Source organism: Botrytis sinoallii (genome assembly GCF_014898435.1).
Source record: "Botrytis sinoallii strain Bc 23 chromosome Unknown BSIN_034, whole genome shotgun sequence".
NCBI lineage: Eukaryota > Fungi > Ascomycota > Leotiomycetes > Helotiales > Sclerotiniaceae > Botrytis > Botrytis sinoallii.
This window is the reverse complement of record NW_024066061.1, coordinates 154911-177977: the sequence shown is the minus strand read 5'-3', so window position 1 is coordinate 177977 and position 23067 is coordinate 154911. Positions and strand designations below refer to the sequence as shown.

General features: G+C 41.3%; 2 protein-coding genes across 2 annotated transcripts; both read left to right on the top strand.

Annotated features, from left to right (window-relative positions):
• Positions 1-1250: 1250 nt before the first annotated feature.
• EAF02_011645 (uncharacterized protein) lies at positions 1251-4898 on the top strand (the record flags this gene model as incomplete). Its single annotated transcript, XM_038907692.1, has 1 exon — positions 1251-4898. One exon carries the CDS (start codon positions 1251-1253, stop codon positions 4896-4898), a length of 3648 nt encoding a protein of 1215 aa, XP_038752509.1.
• Positions 4899-13101: 8203 nt separating this feature from the next.
• EAF02_011644 (uncharacterized protein) lies at positions 13102-14910 on the top strand (the record flags this gene model as incomplete). The annotated part of the gene is made up of 2 exons (XM_038907691.1): positions 13102-13785; positions 13846-14910. 2 exons carry the CDS (start codon positions 13102-13104, stop codon positions 14908-14910), a joined length of 1749 nt encoding a protein of 582 aa, XP_038752508.1.
• Positions 14911-23067: the final 8157 nt, after the last annotated feature.

Sequence of the window (23067 nt, the reverse complement as noted above, 5' to 3'; positions counted from 1 at the left end):
TTAAAACTTCCAAGATACTAGGTGTGCTAGGTCGCTCCTAGGACTAAATGTCTGCTTATGTACGTACTAGGAAGTAGCAAGCCGAGCAAGCTTTACAAAATATCTAGTAGTAGTATCTACTTCGTACCTCCCTCCTACCTTCTTCGTAGAATCCGAGATGGTTTGACTTTCTCCTCTATCTCTGAGAATCCCAGCTGGTTTGACTTTCTCCTCTATCCTCAAAAGAGAACATTTCCCGGAAAGGCAAGATTCAAAGATTCAAAGATTCATAACGAGATCCACCACCACACCACCAGACCTTAGACCGACCCATACATGACCCATAGACCCATAAACCGAGAATCACCCCATATACCATACATTATACATATCTAACACAAACGGGAATCATCTTTCAAAGACATCTGATTCGGAATCTGATTCGGATTCTGATTCGGATCCTGATTCATCAAAACCCTTTAACCTGAAGACCTCCAACATCTTTGGGTCTTCCCCATACATATACATATACATATGCTTCTTCTATTCTGTATATCTTCATTTTTTGTTGTATCTGAGTACTGAGCCTAGGCCGGTAAAGATACGCTACCCACCTACCTACCTCTACTTCAAATTTCTTTCTTATATTATTAAATCATTTTGGGGGAAAAAATGGTTAAAATGATTAAGAATTGATTTGAGAAATCAAGAGAAATCATTAAAGATTCTTTAATTCGATTTTTGGAGTCAATTTCAACCCATTACTCATCAACAACACACTTACACGACACACACAATATCGATTCACTTCTCATCCACGTTCTCATTCCTATCACAGGTTACATCATCGACCACCAAAAGACACGACCGCGACCACAACCACAACCACAACCACAACCACAACCACAACCACAACCACAACCACAACCACAACCACAACCACAACCACAACCACAACCACAACCACAACCACAATCATTTCTACTCATTCACCATCTTACTCCTCACTCGGCTCAATATTCTCATTCTAATTCGTCTTCATTTCGCGTCACCTTTACGGAATTAATAATATCTTAACATCCTACAATTCAATACAATACCATACAATACCCCCAGTCACTTTCTTTTCCGTCGCGACAATGGCCATTCCGAAGCAGCAGTATCGTCATGCCTTCTGCTAAACTCAACTCTCTCAACCCCCAAAAGTCGACAGAATTCAAAAAGATAAAAACACAACCTAACCATTTAAACACATTCGAGTATCGTCCAAGATGTCTCTACTAGGGAAATTGTTCTCTAGTACACCATCTGCTGGACCAACCACTTCAAGATCTTCCAATCTTCTGGATTCAAATTTGGAGGATCATTTTACCTACAATTTACTCTTCCCAGATGCCGAAGCTTTGTGTCACAAAGATCAACTCTTCCCATTCTCCTCGGGAACCGTACTTGCGCCTGCGAGCGCGCACACTTTTGACGTCAATGGCGAAATCGATTTGGACCTGCGCGATGTTCGAGTAATTATTATGCAGGAAGCTACATCGACTTCTGGAACTCCATACGTATTATACGATAGTCACACACCTCCGCCAACTTCTCCATTTCTTGAAAGACAAAATTCAAATGGCTCTGCATTCTCTACAAGGTCCGAAAATCGGCGATCAGTCCCTCCACCACGAAAGACATCCGTAGGACAAAATTCAAGACCGGTCGTTGTACAACAGGAAACTGCAACTCCTAGAGGTTTTGGCGGCGCATTTGATCGGAGATCAACACATAAATTCCATTTAAGTTATACAGAAACTGAAGGCCAACGTTCGCTGAGGGAATACAAAGAGGAGGTTACAACTATCTCAAATTGCATATTTGGAAATTCCGAAGTTTTGGCATACAAAGGGACTGGTACAAAGGTTCACATCTTGCCATCGGAGTCAAGATCCTTTGCAGGACCTAGTTCTTATGCAGCAGATGGTTCGTTTGGCAGATCCAGTATGCGAGGTAGTAAATTGGCACAATCTTTCACTTTGGAAAATGTCGTAGGTCCTACTCCAGCTGGGTTTTCAACAACTGCATCTTCAAGGGGACAAGATCGAAAAAAGGTTCTCATTACGCGCATGTTTCCAGTGCCTCTACCAAATGACGATGTCGAGGTTCAAACGCCAATTGCAGGACCAGACAAGGATGGATATCCATTTCCAAAAGTTAGTGTTGCTGGCACCCCTGAAAAGAAGCCTCAACCAAAACAAAAGCGAACTCCCATGTACGCGGTCGGATTGATAGTCCATCTACCAGCTTCACCACCTCGTGCACCTTCAGTACCAAACTCTCGATCTAGCTTTCGCGCATCAAGTTCCTACAATGAACAGGATTCATTTCCATCATCTTTCAGTTCCACAAAGCGTGCTGGTTGGACTATGCTTGGCTCTGGTTATGGCATCGATTCTTTGGAATCTTCGATCCACAGTGATGTGGATGATCGAATTGATATGATTACTCAACATTGGGACATCATCACTCGAACTCTCACTCATCTCCAAGCAGTTGCAACTGAATCTTTGGTATGCCTTCTTCGACAAGCCGATATCAGTTCCCCTGGACCTCGTCGCGAATCACACTCTCGAGCCCCTTCGGCTAGCGTATCAATCGCTGGTAGAAGAGTGGAGGACGCTAAGCCATTCAAATTACCCAAGACGAATGCTAAATTGGTTCAGCTCAGTCAAAATTGCTTGGTACAAATTCACAAAATACATAAAGAAGTTGATGCTTCAAGGCAAAGGATTGTAAGTGGTATCAAGGGTCTTCAGGTGATTACTGGTCAAGGTCGATGGGGAATTTGGCGTGAAGAAGCCAGATTGGCTGAGCGGTGGGCTGGCGGAAAGGATAAGGGATTTTTCTTCTTCAACCTACTAACTGGGTTTTTGGGCAATCACACTGAATGGTTACAAGCATTGGGACCTAGTTGGTATCGTCGAAGACACTATCAGATCCAAAGATCTCACAAAGATGAAGATATACCTCTTCCCGCGCGAACCATTATTGTTTCCAACGATAAAATGGCAGCAAGACGATTGATCTTCTTGCTTTCTGCTTTTCTGCCCGCGGGCCCACAAATTACGTCTCGGGCTCATCGGCCTAGCACTTCAATATCTTTGGGTGGATGCTCACAATCTCCTCCATCTTATATCATACCTATCTTGAGGGAGGAATCACTTCGCCGCAAGATTAACAAACGCTCTAGTACATCACGGACCGCCCACCCACGATCTGTGAGCTTTCCCGCTCAATCCGCTCAAACTTCACAGCCTTCGAAACCTCCATCGGAGCAACCTAGTGGCCTTGGAATTACAGTCCATGATGGCCCACAACGTGATAGATCTTCATCTGATATTTCCCAAATTAAAACAGCAAATTTGCCAATTCCCGGTAGTGATGGTGGAACTCGAAAGAGCAGCACCGCAACAACAAGGACTGCCACACCAATCACAACAGTTCCACATTTCTCCACCAGAGCTCCAGTCAGAGGAACTGGTCCTATACCTAGACCAGGAAGCAGTGGCAGTCTTGCAGCTGATGATCTACTTCGATCTCTGAAGAGAGGTGAAAGCTCGGGTCAATACAGCAATGTAAGCAATGATTCCCAAGGTCAAAATTCACGATGGGGCAGCATGATTAGTGGTTTCTGGAGTACAAAAAGAAGGTCATCTACAACCAACACGTCAGCGACATCAATGGATGAAGTCGAAATCAATGATCCTTATTATAGAGATATCACTTCACAACCTCGTGGTAAATCATCAGGTACCACTGAGATCGAAGCTTCTTTAACAAAGTCAAAACACCAACAAGAGCGCGAGTTGAGGAATTCGGAATCTGGAAGTACCGAAACCGCCAGAGCAATCGAGCAAAGATCAGAGCAACAAGATGATGAAATTAATGAGCAAATGATCCAAACACCAGAGCGAATACCAGATCCCTCGGGAGCATATGAGTCGCCAGTTAAAACTACAATTGCTGATGACGGTGCGATTGAAATTGATGTCCCCTTTCCTGATTATCTGGCTTTCGAGACGGCTGTCAGCTCGCCATCAAGCAGTGGATATCTGTCCACGCCTGGTTTGGGAAATGGCCTCGAGGGGTTTGAACATTACTCACGTGCGGGACCCGATTCAGATACTACAATAAATGTCGGCGGTTACCTCCCACGTTACCACCCGGATTTTGCATTACAGGCAGTACCTTCCCATTCGGATCTCATCGCTGAAATTAAGGAATCAATGAGAGCAGAGCCAACACCTCTTATCACATCCACACCCCATGCGGAGGATGGTCGTGCTGATCGATGGGTCGATATCTCTAGTGCATTGGTCGCTGATACTACCAATTTTACAATTACTCATATCCGTTACAGACGTCTTGTGAAGCTTAAGGAGAATGTGGATCCTACAACTCCAGCTATCTCCACTTCATTAGAATCAAAATATGGTAATGTTTACTCTACCGTACTACTTACGCCATCTCTTGAAGTGTATGACGATCACGAAGATCAGTTTATCGAAGATCAATTAGTCAGCATGGATGAAACATTGATTGAAGCTGTTGAAAGAATTATCGCTCAATCGGGTCAAGCTTCTAAGCAATCATCAGCATGTTCATCTAGATCTACAAGCAGAAGACCTGTTATTGGACGGGACAGATCTAACTCAGATACCAAGACTGTACCTGAGGTTAGGACGAATCTCGAGGTTCCGAGAAATGAGTGCAAGAAAATGGTTCTCAGTGCTCTCGAAGAAATCGTAAAAGAAGTAGCAGAGAGTCGAGAAGAGGCTGTCGGAAACCACAGATTAGAGGGCAGAGAGAAAGAAAGTTTCTTGAGGGAAGGAGTCAGGACTTGGTTAGGAACTGTGGAGAGTGTGGAATAATCACCATGACGAAGAGAGATTCACGGCATTACTTTTTCTTTCTTTTTTTTTTCTTTTTCTCACGTTTGTACCAACAACACAACTAAATTAACGGCCAACATCATACGGTTCTCAACGATACCCAACAGACAATGTACTACCAATACCAAACATTAAACATGGAGTCTCCTTTTTTTTAGAATTTTAGCGTCGGCGTTTGGAGGAAGAAATCTTGCTACGATTGGACAGGGCGAAAGCTCGACATGGCATCATTTGCTTTTTGGCTCACAAATTCTTCCATGTGAGCAAGCATTCTAGGTATTTCTGCGATTATACCATTTGCATTTTAGGGAGAATGGTTGGGTGGGTTATTATACATTGTGGTCTGGAATGGGTTGGGAATTTCTTTACACGGATGGGGTGGGTATACAAGGATGACTGGATGGACATGATGGGGACCTGGTTTCATCGAGGAGTTTTAATGATCGAGGGAGGATATGATGAGAGATGAGATTTACTTTCGCACGAATGCGAAGAATGGATGGATGATGGACGATGGGCACGATATTGTGGCAATAGTCATGCAAGGAATAGGAGCAGAGAATATTATGGAATGGATAGAATGACTCTTAGGTCGTTCTGGATACTTCGATGCTCATCTTTTGGTTATTTTTCCTTTTGTGGGGTGGAGAAAACTTGCTCTGAATCTTACAATTAGCATTTGCTACTATCTGCGATGGCGTGGTGGGCTGTGCACGTGTGCATTTGCATATATGTTTGATGATGAAGCGAATTATCCGTCCGAAATATTACCATGGCAGATGAATGGAGAAGGTGGAGACATTCCAAGTAGGGGTCCTTCATGGTCGGTGCGGTGATTGGAGAGGCGGGGTGGAGAGGATTTTTTTAGAGGCACATGTGCTGTGGAGTGGAGATCTACGGTTGGTTGTCATGCATTGACTTGACATGACATGGATGAATGAAGATTTACCTAGGTATGGATTTACTTTAGAGTTGGTAGGTAGATTAATGGAGAATTCAATATCGGAATCTTATTTGACGCCCGTTGCGGGTTCGAATGTTCATGTGATGGATATTTTTGTGTGATGCGAAGAACGGAAACGTTTGAACGAATTATTATTAGGGCTTTTGATGAGGCGAATGTTGTTGAATGAATTTAGTGTGTTTGGTGCATGAGTGCTTGTTGAGTGGAGTATGAGGGATTTTCCTGTCGCTGCAGGATCTCGGTAGCGGGTGAGTAGCGGGTGAGTAGCTGAGAATAGCTCGTGAGTAGCTTAAGAATAGGTAGGTTTGTATGTAGGTTTGTTTGTATGTATGTACGAATTGTTCGTTTTGTGCTGGGTGCTCGTGTAGGATTTGCGCTTGTCAGAATGGAGTATGCTGGCTGTTGTGCATATTTAGTGTGTGTATGTGTGTGTATGTGTGTGTATGTGTGTGTATGTGTGTGTATGTGTGTGTATGTGTGTGTATGTGTGTACATAAAATGGATAATTTGTATGGATAATTTGTATGGATGACATGTTTGAATAATGTGTTTTTAACTGCCGGGTGGTGTGGGTGATGTGGGTGATGTAAAAGGTTTGTAAGATGAGATGTATTTGTGGTTACCTATCTATCTACCTATCAAGGTAAATATGGGTGTATGGGTGTATGGGGTAGGAGAAAAGGGTGGTGGGGAGTTGCTAGGGTATACGAGAGTAGGTGGTTATTTGTGACTTGGGGGTTGTGAACTTGTAGTTTGGGAATGGGATAGGAATGGGATTGGGTATGGGATGGGAATGGGATGGGGAGTAAAGAGGAATTTGGATTTGGTGGTGTGGTGTGGTGGGTGTGGTGGGTGTGGTGTGGGGTTTATGAAGGGTGGGTGGGTGGTGAGTAGTGGATCAGATGGGGTGGAGTTTTAGGTAAGATTTGGGGAGAAGGGGAAGGGGAAGAGAAAGGGGAAGGAGAGGTAGTTGATGGTTTTTTGTATTTGGTTTTTAGTTTTTAATTTTTCGTGATGAGAATGGAATGGGGTGGATTGTGATGGCAAGTTTGGGAGCTGTGGATTGGAAGGGGTGCTTTTGAAATTTGTTTAGAGGATGGGGTGGGTGGGATCGGGAGTTCTTGGAGTGGTTGGGAGGGAAAGGGGCAGCAGGGGACTAAGGATGAAGGGGAGAGAGGAAGATGTTTGGAGTTTGGATTTGGATTTGGGTTTGAGAGTCTTACTGATTTCATTTATGAGTATTGAAGTAAGTATTTAATTAGATGGGGAAGTGGATGTCGTCTTCTCGAATGGGTGAGAGAGGCGGCAGCGGAAACGGGAAAGAAGGAGAGGGGGAGATGTAATGAGAGGAGCTATTTGCTTGCTTGCTATGAGAACTCAGAGCGAATGTTCAATAGAGATTGATATGAGCTTGGAGCTGAGAATTGAGAGAGGGAGAGTAGTATATGAAGAGAATGAGAGGGGATAATCAGCGAGCGTGATACTAGTTTTAGTTTTTGTGAGTAGGTAGATAGTTGAGTAGGATAAGGAAGGAGGGTCTTGGGAAGATGTGGAATTTGGTGGGTGTAGATGGAGGTGTAGGTGGGAGGGAGGAGAGCGCATACGGATAGATAGATGGATAGATGGATGGGTGTAGATGTGGGTGTGTTTGGAGGGTTGTGTATTCACTTTTTGTTGGTATAGGGCTTGAGGCTCTGTGGAGGTGGGAGTATTGGTTACGACATACACATGGGATGGTGATATACAGAGTAGAAGGTAGGTGGTTGGTGGTGTGTTGACTTAGGAGAGAGACAGGACTGTGGTGAGTTAGAGATGTCGTTGGGGGGCTGGGTAGGGGTAAGGTGTCTAAAATTCCGGACTGCCATTGAATAATATGGGGGTTTGAATGTTTAGAAGTAGTTGGAAATTTGAAACGATTTGATATTTTTTTCAAATTCGATATCTCAAATTAGTTGAATGTTCTAATCTAATTGGTTTAGGCATCTGATAATCTTCATTGTTGAATCGTAGTCCAGGATATTCAAGACCTTAGGAGTAGGATGAAGGATTGAGCGGACTGTAGTGGGATTTGGAAGTTGAATGATTGGTCGAATTTTTACAGAGAGTGGTATGTTGCGTTGTATTTAAAATTGTATAGATGCAATGAAACTGCAATTCAAGATATACGACGGCTATTTGAGGTTTTTTACATTGATTGTCACGGTCAACTGGCGTAGGGCTTCGGGAGGCATGTGGTGTTGGTCCTACAGATCTACTCTGGGTTGACGTCAGCTTACATATAATTATAAAACACAGGATTTTCGTAGTTTAGGAGGAATAATAAAATTCTTTGTGCTATATTATATCTAATTGATTTATTGTTATTATTTTCTCTTATATTAAATATTAGTATTAATGTATCTAGGAATATGAACAGTTTAACTTATATATAAGATTCTTAGAAACAAAAGGCAGGATATTTCATGCCTCTTTAGAATATAATCACTTGGTAGATTGGATATTAATGAATTTGGATTAGTATATTCTTTTCTGGTCTCAAAATCGCTTGTATATTATTTCAAAAGTATGACAATAGACGAAGATATTTATTATTGATGACTGGATATTTATTTCACTTGACTTGTTTTGAGGTTTTGATGTGGAAAGAAATGAATTGCGATTATGACAAGATTTCCAGAATGTTAGGTCAAGGCCACACTTTAATCTCGAAAGCTCTTTGATACTTCATTTGAAGAGAAGATTTGGAATGCTTGAAAGGCCGAAAGCGTTCGATACGATGATAATTTTTCAAACAATCAGATTGGCGTTAAGGACACAATCTCTTCAACTTTTGTCAGTGTAAGAATATTGGGTCATCTAGTTTATAGATTGCGTATTTTTCATTTAGGGGAGGCGAGAGTCTAGAATTTTGTCAAGAGGGTGTGGTGTTACCCAGCTCGGATATATCTCGAAAAGCTGTTTTGACACTGGGTGATGGTAGACTTTGAGCGGATTCGTATTATAATTACATTTCTGTATCATAATTATCTTGGACATCAGAATCTGAATTTATTTAAGGTTTCCCAGATCAGATTGATGTAGTACATGATTGGAAAATGATAGAGCGAGTGAGTCTTCTGATGAGCAGGAATTGAGGTTGTTACCTGTATCTGATACCTGTTGATTCTGAAATTCAAATTCTCATATTTGGATTCTGGGTTAGTATCATCTTATATATTTCGGATTACTGCTATTTCATTCATAGTCTTGAACAAGGTGGTTTGGGGATCTAATGACATTTGTTTGTATGTTGGTCGGTCAAATCGTTGTGTCGAGATATTGTGGATAGTATCAGAGCAGATCGAGATGTGCATAGATCGATCTTGTAGGAATAAGTGAGGGAACAAAGTTTCGAGCTCATCGGTTTTGATAAAAGAGTCAAGTCTATGTCCTCTTCATGTGACGACCAAACCTAAATATAAATACATTAGTTGCATTTGTAGCAAACTAAAACCTGAAATCGTTTTTTGTCTGCTTGTTCGAATATGAAATTCTCTTCGCTGATTAGTTCATATGGGGTCAATTGAGTGATGATGAGATACTAGGGATATGAACTCTGCTAGATGGACTTTCAAAACTGACGGTCAGAAATGATATGGAAGATAGTGATTAGCAGAATTTACCGCGTGGGCTGTGCCTGTTTTAAAGTCTACAAGAAGATCATTAGGTCAAGAGTTTTGCGGAAGATTTTGGCCTCCTGTGATAGTGAAGGGGCGGGAAAGAGGAGCATTTGGCTTTTCCCTCATATTAAAGGAAAGAAGATGAGAACTGGAGGATAGGCATAGGAAAGGAACAGGAATAGGCACAAGGAGAATTCTGGTAACGCGGGGTTTGGAATAATGTGTGCAGTGTAAGTCGAAATGATAGACGTAGCACTTTTAGATTTTAGTGCGACTTTATGTTTTTCAGGGTGCAGTTCTATCAAATTTCAGGACAAGGTGACTATAAGATTGCGTTGATAATTACACCCTATTCCACATTCATCGCTAAGCCGATTTCTTGGAGAAAAAAAGAACTGTGACGATTCATTTCCATTCTACAGCAAGTGCCAACTGCTATCAGTCGAAACACGTTTTCACACCAAAACTCATCATTTATAAACATAAATTTTCTTATTATTATTAATATATTATAACTTCTTATTATTATTTATTAATTTATTTTTAATAACAATTTGATAAAAATTAAATCAATTATTTTTTAGATTTTTATTGATTCTATTATATGAATTGAAAATTAGAATATTTTCAAAATGATTAGATTTACTAGTAAAATAAGCGAAAATCAAGCAACTTTTTTAATATTTTAATTCAATCTTATAAATTTTAATATTAGAAATTTCTTAAACTTTTGAATTATAGAAAATATCAATTATCATTATATAAACTTTATAAAAACAAAGTTTTATTAAATTCAAATTATTATTTATAGAGATTTTTATATTTAAAAATATAGCAAAATGCCGATTTTTAGTGTGAAATTGGGTTTCGGCTGATAGCAGTTGACTAGTACTGTAGCATCGAAAACCTCCATGTTTGCGATGCTATGCGCAAACAATTGAAATATTAAATAAAGTCTGGATATGAATTTCTACAAAACTGCAAATCCTTAGTCACTCTCCTTTGCTTGTAATGAGACTTCATGCCTCTGCAATATATAGTTACGCTGTGTGCTATCAATTTTAAGGGGCTGTCGGGTAAGAATTTACTCGGCAGGAAGAAAAAAGAGCACATTCCGAAGATAAGCCGCGCTTTGCCCCCTCTGTCTTTTCACAAATTGCGATTACAATCTTCATTATTCCTTTTCAGAAGAACGTGCGAGCAAGGAAGGTGCCAGATATTTCGAATTTTTCAGAACTATCTTTGGATTACGAACATGTTCGATTTGAAAGTGTACATATGACATAGTTTGAAAAGTTTGTCAATGTATGACTCGCGTAAAAACGTGAGAACGTGAGAATCACTGTACACGAAACAGTCTCTGAGTAGTCACCAAGAAGAAATTACTAGTAGGAATAGAGTTTTTCTAAGTCCGCCTCGATACCCCAAGACATCGAGAAGTGAAAATAGCCTCCAGCTAGATCACGGAGACTAAATTTAGCTTGACTATTCTCGGTCCCGAGGACATGATTCTATTTAACACCAATAACCATTTGCATGATGATTAATATCAGGTGACTCTGGTCCAAGAAATTCCAAGAGCATGCAGATTTTAATGTTTCTCCTGGGGTTTACCTGTTCTACAAAGTAGACAGATTTCGTATTTTGTGGAAGTCCGTAAATGTGGGAGTTCCAAATCTATTTACCATATTCGTTCTTTCACGATTCATCGATACTTTATAAAATGACTCTTGAAAATTAACAACAAGTCATTGCAAATTCTAGAAGGAGGTCAGAAATAAATGATGGATACATCCGGTTGTGAAATAAACTTTTAGGGTTGAAGTGGCTGAGGACTCAGTGAGAAGATGTGAAGATTAGATTAAGGTTAGAGTTCAGCTAACCATGCTTGGCGAGGTAGCTTGGCTTAAGGTCGACTCTCTCAAAAACGATCTTAATCAATTAAATTTTCAGAATAACCAAGATATATCCAAACAATGGCATCAAGGAAGAAACTTTGGATAGAGGCCTTGGGGATGTAGGAGGTAGAAATTGATCCGCTTAAATATTTGACAAAGTTTGTTTGTAATTTATCTGATCTTCGAATTTGGCACTAGCTTCGGGACCGAGAATATTTGTAAACGTAAAAACACGTCTCAAATATGAATCGTCAGCGCTAGCTCGTGCCTTGCACTGATGTTAGATGAGGGAAATTGCCGTGGTGTTTTTGGCCTCAGTATTAAGTTAAGGAGACTGGGGACCATATTTTTAAAAAAGCATTGTTCCGAAATCTGATCTATGCGTATCCTCACTGACGTCGGGACCGAAGTGTCTTTCTTTAGCTGAGCTACCGGCATGAACACGCGTCTTCGTTGCGTGCCGAATTTCTAGAATAAACATGGAAGGGCCTAGTGCACAATGCAAGTCAAATTAAGGATTAACTGAGCTGTTTTGGCTTTTGGCGAATACAATCTGACTTGTGGGTCATTGAGATAACGTCGTGGAGCGCTAATGGTATCCCACCCCCTATTGAATGGTTTTTACCTGGGCAGGTGGAACTGGGAAAATACCGGTAGCTTGGGCTGACGAGGCTGGTGTTTTTCCGATGAGGTTATCACCGTGAAGGTGAGTTCCACAAACCCGAAAGCGTGCGCAAGTAAGGTGACTTTCAAATGAAGTTTGGATGACTCCTGTAAATTTTCGTAGTCCTAAGAAGACTGAAAATGGTCTACCAATACCAAATATTCTTGCTCGCCTACAGCCAATCTCGTCCACGGCTCACCATGGGACACTTTCTGGAATAGCCTTATTGTCTAGTCGACAGAACTACTTAACCCCGAAAAACGATAAGTCTTTGGCCGTGAGCTAAAAATTGTCTTTAATACCAATTGCCACTATGGCTAATCTGCCTCTGAAGTTCTCTTCTACGTCTGCTCCAACCTCCCGGGCTTCACCTTTGTTCTATTAAGCTCATTCTGGTAAAGTTCTACCCAAAGAACTTATATTTTAGTTCCGAGCTAAGAGAGCGGTCAAACTAATCTGATAAATACTATGGAGAAATGATGAAAAATTTCCGTAGTAAGGTTACTATCAAATTAAGGTTACGCGTCTACGCGAATTTCCTAGCTTCATCACGCTTCCACTGCCGGTCCGTAGGTCTAGCTAACAAGATTCTGACCGGTATGTCAAATACGACCAAGGCATTTCATACTCTTTGACCATCAAGTGGCTCTACCACAATGTCAAGCAAACACAACTAGACTAATGAGGTTGCGCGTCTCATAGGACGTAAGCAATAAGACTGCGACTTGCGTATTTGCAAGGTGTGTGCTAGGATTGATTGTGGCGTGTAACATCTAATTTAGACATTGATGCTATGCTGAACGTCAATTCGGGATCGACGAGGTGGGACGAACGTTTCCATATCTTCTCAAAATGTTTATAAGATCTCAGAGTTCTCCTACCAACAGTTTCTCCTACTCATCAGGTTTCAGTCCTTTCATTCGCTTACCACCCGACGATCTGAACTAATACTTCAACTTCAACGACATTATTTCTATTTGATTTTTCGATTCCAATTATGCGTCAATCGATGCGAACAGGAGCTGTTGCAGCTCTTGCTGCCTCTACAGCAAAGGCAGCCTCCCTTGCAGATGTTTGCACTGTCGCCAACGTCCAAGCTGCTTTACCAGCAAACGGAACCTTGAACGGCATCAACCCAATCTCATCTTCCGTTACTGCCAACCCTGTTTATAACGCCACAGTCAGCTCGGTAGCTTACGACTACTGCAACGTTACCGTTACTTATGCCCACCCGGGTAAAGATCAAGTTGTCGTTTGGTACAACTTCCCAAGCCCCGATGTCTACAAGAACCGTTTTTATGTTGGCGGAGGAGGTGGATACGCTCTCGGCTCCGATCCAACCGCAGGCTTACCATATGGTGCCGTCGGTGGTGTCTCAGATGCCGGCTACGATGCTATTGGTGGTACAACTGTTGATGAGGTTGTTTTGACCGGAAATGGATCTGTCAACTGGGATAGCATCTACATGTTCGGATATCAGGCACTTGGTGAGATGACCCAGCTTGGAAAGGCCATAACTCCATTGTTCTATGGTAGCAACTCAAGCTCAAAGCTCTATACCTACTACGAGGGATGTTCTGATGGTGGGCGTGAGGGTATGTCCCAAATTCAACGTTATGGTTCCGAGTACGATGGTGTCATCACTGGTGCCCCAGCTTTCCGTTATGGACAACAACAAGTTGTAAGTCATACCCAAAGGTAAAAAATAACTTGACATGCGGCAATTGCTAATTTCTCTTAGAACCACTTATTCTCCAACGTTGCCGAGGTCATGATGAACTACTTCCCACCTACTTGTGAGATGGACAAGATCGTCAATATGACAATCGAGGCTTGCGATCCTCTCGATGGACGTACCGACGGCGTCGTATCCCGAACTGATCTCTGCAAGCTCAACTTCAACCTTAATAACACTATCGGTGCCCCTTACTATTGCAAGGCCTCAACTAGTAGCTCCCTTGGATTTGCTTTCGGTCAAAAGGTAAAGAGACAAATGGGTCAAGCCACCGCTTCTACACCTGCTCAAAACGGAACTGTCTCTGCTGAAGGCGCTGCTCTCGCTGCTCAACTCTACGATGGTATGTTCAATTCAAAGGGTCAGCGTGTCTACCTCCCATGGCAACCAGCTTGTGCATTCCAAGATGCCACTAACTCCTACGACAACACTACCGGCACATGGGGTGTTGATATTGCTTCCACCGGAGGTGAATTCGTTACCAAATTCATTCAAAGGGTTGATCTCGACAACCTTGCTTCGCTCGAAGGCGTCACTATGGACACTCTCCAAGAATGGATGACCGAGGCCATGGTCATGTACATGGATAGTTTACAAACCACTCTCCCTGACCTTACAGAGTTCCAAGAATCTGGAGGAAAGCTCATTCATTACCATGGAGAATCTGACGACAGTATCCCAACCGGTTCTTCCGTCCACTACTACGAATCGGTCCGCTCCATCATGTACCCAAAACAAGATTTCAATGCCAGTATCACCTCCCTCAAGGAATGGTACAAGCTTTTCCTTATCCCAGGAGCCGCCCATTGCAGCACCAACACTCTTCAACCAGGCCCTTACCCAGCCGACAACATGGCTACCATGATCGACTGGATTGAGAACGGTATTGAACCAGAGAGACTTAACGCTACTGTTGGCAGCGGTACTTTTGAGGGAGAGGTTCAAAAGCTTTGCGCCTACCCATTAAGACCTATCTGGGATGCCGAGGGAACCTTATCTTGCGAGTATGACCAAGCTTCCATTGACAGCTGGACTTACACCTTCGACGCATTCAAGATGCCAGTCTACTAGATATGTCTTAGTGTGATACTAAGAAGTGTACGAAAGATGGAAAGGGTGTATGATTAGAGTGAGTGGGTGTATCTGTAGCATTTGGTTGGAGTCGAAAAGGTTATCGCGTAGAGCTTGCTTTTTCCTTTTTCAGTTCGTGTATATTTTGCCCTTGCGCATTAGCAGTATTTTTACATCAATCAATTTCCGCCTTTAACTTAATTTTCTTATAACATTTGAGGCCATGATCAACCTGTGTGAGTGACCCAACTACACACACTCATTAGCTCACGTGTGAATGAAGTCCCCATTAGCTTTCACTCAAGTTATATCGATCGACAAAGAGCCGCATGATAGGCGCAAAAGATCTAGAATAGGAGATATAACCCTTTTGGGGAAGAAAAGATAATGAATCCTTTTATTCCACCACGCCAAATTCAAAACACATTAAAAGGCACAGAAGCTAATGAGCTTACCTGGAAAGCGCTTCTTTAGGATAAACTCTCAATAATTGCAATACAAGACGAGGAAGATCTATGCTCGACGTATGAGGGATCGTGATACTGTGTGCAGGTGCTCATGTACTGAGGTGGATGTGTGTGTTGGTCAACAGTTCGCATATTTGATCTTCTACTATTGCAGTGGAGGTGATTTTCATGGCGCCGTTGTGAGTAGGTCACCCAAGTGCGATAAGATACCTGGTTCCTTGCCAGATCCGGTGAAAGAGGCCCAAGAGAATTACTATTGTATGGAGATTACTCCCTCATCGATTTGTGGTTGGTAAATACAAGGTCATTTGATAGATCGAGGGGTTGAGGTGGATTGCGCTAATGGTGGGGTTGATTCTATGAGCAGGGTTCGCATGAAGCGCAATTATCTTATTTTTCACTCTGCATAGAGTGTGGGGCATAAAATTATACGCTTCATTAATTTTTTTATGTTTTATGATGTTGTATTGTGCGTTGTACAATTGTGTTTTGTGTTGATCTGAATGATCTTTCGGGTTTCGGGACGAAATTACCAGGAAATCGCTTGTTGGTGTGGTGATTCAGGATTAGCGGTTTATTGTAGAATGAGGCGAAAGGGGAGAGGGTGGTGTATGGAGCTCAAGGATGAGCGTTGAAGAGAGATGTGAGGATATGTCTGGCAGCTTACCCATGATTAATGAGGCTCAAGGAGGGGTAATGAAGCCTAAAATCAGGGTCCAAGATCTTTCGATAAGAGGGGTCTAGTGGTTCAGTGGCGATTAAAAGGAATTCTTTCTTTGTGTAACCACTGGTTGGGCGAGACACAAGTAGTGCAAACTCAACATGGGTTTCTCCCATCAAACCCTCTGAATGTCGCAAGCGCGGATGATCAATGATCTGTTTCAGTGGCAAATTACCTCCATGGGGGGTGAAAAATGACTAGAATCAGGGTCCAAAGTTCATGTCGGTGAAGAAGTGCTAATGCACTCCTGATGCGGATTTTGATGGGGCATTTGCCATGATTCTCGAACGTTACTGCCGTAGATTTATAACGTTCATGGATCATCGCGCGCTGTAACCGCAGATAGCACGTTAAGAGTCTTTGGGCTTGGGCTTGGGCGTGAGCGTGAGCGGCTGTTGAGGCAGTATCCTATATTGGAACAAGTCATCGTTAGGCAACCCAGACCTATTGGGGTAATATGCCTATTTGAGTATTTTAGGTCTTGTGGAGTGTCGAAATATCTAACCCTCCAGGGTTCCCTAAGTATTGCACAAAAGCAGCCGAAAATAGTGTTTTGGCTAACTTACTTGATTTGGAAGTAATTCCTATTCAGGCAAGAAAGCGTAGTGCACTGGTAACTATTAACTTTTTACCAAAAAGCAAACCATACCCCAAATTCATTCCGTCGAGAGCTTTTCCAGGTCATGGGCCTAAGCTAATGCCCATATCTTCTCTACAGGTTGGCAAACACTCATGTGATTCAACGTGGACCATGATTTCAAGATGCGTAAAACCCCAAAGCATAGGGAATGCAACCGGTTAGCACCGGAGTGAGCTCAAGAGAGATGAATATGATCAAGGTAAAGACATATGAAAAATATGTTCGATCGAAATCTTATGGCGGATTCATCCCTTAGACTTGAGAACTCCTATTGTGTAGTTTGAATGTCCTTAAAAAGAAAATTCATAATGAAGGACGAAAGACGAAAGTGGCATATTTCTTCTCTGTGCTTGCTGACTAGCCACACTTTTCCAACACAATCCAGGAGGTATGTCAACAACTTTGATCTAGAATAGGGGTTGTGATTTTATGACCTGAATTCAACATAATAATGTAATAATGACGGCAGCAAATTTATGAACAGTTTCGATAATTCGTTAGAGATTTGTACAGCAGTCCATTATGAATACAATGTTTCCGACTATCTAAAAACGAAATACCATACACTTGTTCTCTCACTGTCTCAGATTGATATCAGAATCCACAATCTTCGATTGTATATCTTAAAACTCACTGACAATCTTCGTTTTAGTGTCATTACCATACGGTTATTCAGCTAGTACGTAGTGTATTATAGTTGACAAGAGGACATCTATCTGCATCTAAACCATGAGAAAATTCAAACTTTTCGCAACAGAAGACAGTAGGAGGACAATTTCGTTCTATTGCCGATTATCTTTTTACAGAGAATGCGTCAGAAACTGCCAGCGTGTCCTCATCCCCCTCATTTCATTCACTTGCTATTAATTCAAGGCTCCAAATGTAGAATTCTTTGTTAATATCTAGATAGTCTATCCAGATCATTAAATCATCTAGTCGGTATGACGTGCTATACACCTTTTCAAAACCACAAAGGATTCACTGAGTAGTGTAATTTACGATGGAGGAACTAAATCTCCTTTCTATATAAGATGGAAGATATTAAACTTCATCCACCTTCAGATTGAATTCAAAGATGTTATGACTGTCCACAAAAATGCCCACAGATTAACGAAGAGGGATACACAGATTATATATTGTAGTTAACTGTTGAGAACTAAGCGCTCTCTTTTGCAATATGTAAGCCGTGATTGCATTTCATAGAATCATTACCTTCACCACTATCGTTAACACTGTCATCATTCAATTAATGAAAACTTATCGTCTGTCAATCATCTTCAGTTGTGGACAATTATTGACAGAAAACTCAAGCCAGATCGAAAATTTTATCCAGTCCTATTGTCTATAGAAACAAACTTCAATTGTGATCTCTGCAAGGTAATGTTGGAACATTCCCTTGTATTTGGATATCCATTCCAGAAAGATGACCTACAATTATATCATAGACTGATGGTCGATACTCACTCCCCCGCATTAGCCACTGCTTGATACAACATTCACCGAAAAGCCTAGTAATGATCAACCGATACCGGCATACAAGTCATTCGCAGAGTGAGGAAGACATAACGACAGAACAAGTTTCTAATACATACTTCCAGTGAATCAAGACTATTCTCCATCCGGCGTGATGAAGGCTAAAACTCTACTCTCTCACTATAAATATCCGGCAAGCCATGAGTTAATACAGGCATAACGAACTTGCAGTTTATTTTCGGAACATTGCTAGGATTCTTCCAAAAATAATGTGAGTTGCTGTGGTGGTCTCGAAAGGACTCAGAACTTACGTCTCACGGTTTACTAGAACGGGGTTCATAATCGGCTTCTCAAATTTGACAGTTATTGTTGTTGCTGCTCTTTTTTATTGTCATAAAAAGACAAAAAGATGCTAGTTAAGAATGCATTTACAATACAGGGCTCAAGTAAGACGATGTGGTACTACTTACGGATCAGATGGGAAGAGGTAAAGCATTTGGCAGGAAATCCTGTGTGAGCTTGTAGAGAGTATGTGGAAGGTTTGATGGACTCAATAGCTCTCAAAATACTCATTTATATAAGCGAATTATGTGTATAGAAATTTCTGTGTTCCGACCAATCGGGTGGCTCACAGTGTGCACCCTCAACTTCAGATCAAAATCTTGTATCAATCGTGTATATAATGCTTCAATTACCGCTCCATACTCTATCACAATTCACACTGATGGCTGACGATGGCATTGAAATATTCTAAGCGCATTTTTAATTGCCTCCAGTAGTAAAAGTATCACATCGTGCCATTGCAACTTGGGCTGACTATTGAAAAGGACGATCTCAACAAGGCAATCAAGAACGATGTATCGAAAGCTTCCTCTAACCAAATACCAAGTTTTACTGTCAGAATACCGCTCTTGATCATCAAAGTTTTTTTCCCATTCACATGGCTTATTGTAATCTTCAAAATCGGCCTAGATCACAGAGCCATCAGAGATTTGTGAAATCAGCACCTGAAATGCCACGGGCAGAACTCTGAATCAGATTTAGACACTCATCTTAAAGAAGCTTCGACGTAAAGTTGAGTGAATAACGACAGCAAAACCACTGAACCAATTGTTGTCGAAAACAGATAATGTTATGATTTTGTCCCACTATCTATCATTGTTCTGATTGTCTTGTAAGTTTAAGCTGTGAAATACCTTTTTGAGAACAAGCTGGCCTCCCCTTGAAGCCGTCAACACGCAATCAAATCACCCATTTCCGGCTAGCTGTTATTGACTGTAGAGCATACTTCTCATCAACTCAAATCTCTTCAGTGACATTTATAGTCCTCAAAAGCGTTACTTACCTCGTGACAACAACTGGAGTCATGTGATAAAAAATTCTTCCCAAATCAAAATTTTGGTTGGAATCTACCCAGTAGCTTCGAAATTGAGGTATATACATCTCTTCTCTGCCGAAAGGTAATTATTTGTCTGTGATTACGAAAAGCATCAACTGAACAGAACAGATGGAAGCATCAAAGGGTGAAATTCTGATTTCTATCAGCCTCCCGAACTCAGTTTTCTCTGCATTTTTCGAAGATTTCACATGAGAACGAGTATATTCGCACCCAAATAACGCTACCGATACATATATGATAACAACAAATGAGCTATAGTAGTGATACTGCCGAGTGAATTGTTATCCATCATCCCTTTGATGGTGCGATCTTCGACAGACACTGTCTCTTGCCGATTTGCTGAATTTATGCTACCAAGAAATTACAACAATTGTAATCTGCAAATAGTATTTCACTATCAAATTTATATCCAAAATGATTTCCAGTGTTATCTATATCGAAACTTGCTCAAACAATCTTCCATCAATATCCAAGCAACAACCTCCCAAGTTATTACGAGGTACCTGACATCTATTAGTCGAAAGTCTCTCGGGAACCCTCTCGGACGTGTGCATCTCGTTCATTAATCTATTTTAGAAGAACTCTTACCCCCAAAACCATCGAATTTATACTTCATGAGTTTGTTCAATAAATGATATGGAACTGTGGTGCTCAGTCACGGTATCATAATTTCTTCTATAAATATGGCTTCGAGACTAGACCACACTTCATACTACAAAGACCTTACTTGGAAACACAGTTTACGATTATTGCGTACCAATGATAGTACTTAAGAAACCTAAATTACTGGAGTAATCTGTAAGACTTGGCTCTTTCAGCACGTGGTTATTTTGTGGTATGAAAAGATAGTGATAATTTGTATAAGCGTGACAACGATCAATTTTCAGTGGCAACGAACAAGAATTTAATGTTTGATGCGTGATCATCAACTTTTCAAATCAAGCTCATAGTGTCATCGAGATTATCCACAACAAAATCGCTCTATCTTAAAATCAGATTTACATAGTTATAGACATGCCGATTTGCGCCAGAGAAGGCTTGTTGAATCGCCTGACTTTAAAGCGATATATTTGGGAAAGAAAGTAGTATCTAGGTGATGTGGCAGTCTGGGGCTTGGACCAGTTCTCGCAATGACATTGGTGGAAGTCTGAACGTCAGCTTCGTCGGATGGTGGTTTATATATCCACAAAAAAGATTTGAAAGAAGGATTTATGAGTGCAAGATGAAGAAGTGAATAGACCCTGGTAGCAACAGGATGAAAACTTCTTATTTGGGTTTCATGTTCTTGAACAAGGCTTGTGAATACTACTTCGCCATCTGAAGATGAATGGATCTTATATTAAAGTAGTAGAGTACAACGTAAAATTACCAAAAGTTACGGACTGACACGTGAGATACTCAAATGGCCCGAGATCAAACTCCACGCAACAATAAAAGAAGGTGCCAAACCAGCGCAGTACGAGCACAACAGTTTTGTTTACCTTCTGAGCTGCCAATACGACACAAATTATCTCTTCGTCAGGTTTAATTTCCAATACATAGATTCCCATAATTTTCTCACAAAGTAAGCTTCTCACCAAACACACAGATTCACTTTCCGATCCATTTGAAGGTTTCATCATGATAACACACAAGCGTGCTTTCCCAAAGTTCAGACTTAGTAACTGATGATCTATTGGCTCCTGCCAAACCTAAAAGTTTGCGCTCGCTCTTCTATTGGTCCCAGAAATTGATTACGTCAATTTCGAGATCGATCAGATATACAACAAAACGTGACAGAGGGTCTAGATTGGGATCTGGATTTTACTCGGTTCACTTCTAGAAGTGAAAGTACTGACTCTAGAAAGCTCCATGGTCCAAGCTTTAAGGTTATTTTTAAGCTAGTTTTTATTGCTAGTACATTGGATGATCATTCGATTGCGTGTGTTGCCAAGATGGGATATATTCATTTTAGTAATAGATAGAAGTGTTCATAAACTCATTAATCAGATTCATAGGTCTTACATCTGTACTGAGCTTGCGCGCGAGGTCTCGTAACCGCTTTCATTGCGAGTATACAAAGTTAAACAAACATGTCAAAAGATGAGATTGGTGATCTAGTTCGAATCTAGATCTACCTTACGTCCCTTTCAAGTTATTGATTTATCTTTGTAGATTGATGCTACTCTCGCAAGTGGCCTCATTGTTTTACTAACATGTTCTAACTATCGACTACTAGAATTATATTGGATAGGTTGTTTTCATGTTTGTACCAAACCGGAAGATAAGCAGTGAATACCTCATATCCACATATTCGCATCTAATGTACTAGCTATAGATGGTGAATGCTGACCCCAACCCGTTCTTTACTAGTGACGTAGTGTATAAGATAAGGATGCTCGTCCCATCATCCCATGCTTCTTCACCCACTACAGAAGCTAAGCCCCAACAAGCCTTCGAGACCTGAGTTTGCGCTCAAGAATCTATTGGCTCCTTGATAGCATCTATCTTTGCGCTCGCGAGTCCATTGGCTCTTTCTCTTTGCTTACGTCAAATTCGAGAGTGGATCAAATTTGTAGATATGCAACAAAACCATCCCCAGAAGCCGGACTTCAGACGATTCACTTTAGTGAAAGAGATCGCTAAATATATCTAGCCACTCATAGTTCTGGCAGTGCAATGACATCCGCCCAAGCGTGGAATATTCCCGCTAGTTCCCTGGCAGTTGTCCGCCTTAAAGTAGGGCTAATCGATTCTATTTGCGCTTGTAAATCTATTGGCTCTGCAGATGACTTCTTCTTTGCGCTCGTGATTTTACTGGTTCATTCAGCTTGCTTACGTCAAATTCGAGAATGGGTCAAATTTTATAGACGTGCAACAAATTCTCGGTTCGAGTTCTAGACTCTGGGCTGTGGTGAATTCGGATTGTCGTCTATTCACTTTCACTTTTCGTCTCAACCATTTTTTTTTCACCCACTCAAAGTTATCTATCTCAGAGAACCTTGAACCCTAATACAAACATGTTTCCAAGGTTGTGTAAGATCCTCGTAAGTTGGTTCCAGCCACCCTTCTATCACTAAACAATACTCTGTGCCCATGAAGACGATACACTAGATTCCGTTTTACTTCCTTCTTTTCTCAAACTTTGCTGCTTATTATCCTTAAACCCTATGTTACCGACGAAAGAAAGTTCATACATCCACCAGAGATCTAGTATATTTGGATCAAAATAAAGAATCAAAAAATATACTCTCGATATGACGTCATGACTAACGAAAACACCAAACCACTTGCAAGTTGTCCTCACCGTTGGTGTAATTATCTATCATCACTTCCAACAGCCGACTCTATTTTCAATTACTGGCATCTGTCTAGAGATCCCGAGCTTCGGAAGGTGGTAGCTGTCTGTCCATCGATCACACTTGCAATCTCCCACCACCAAACCACCAAATCCACTCACGATATCGTCCAACAAAAT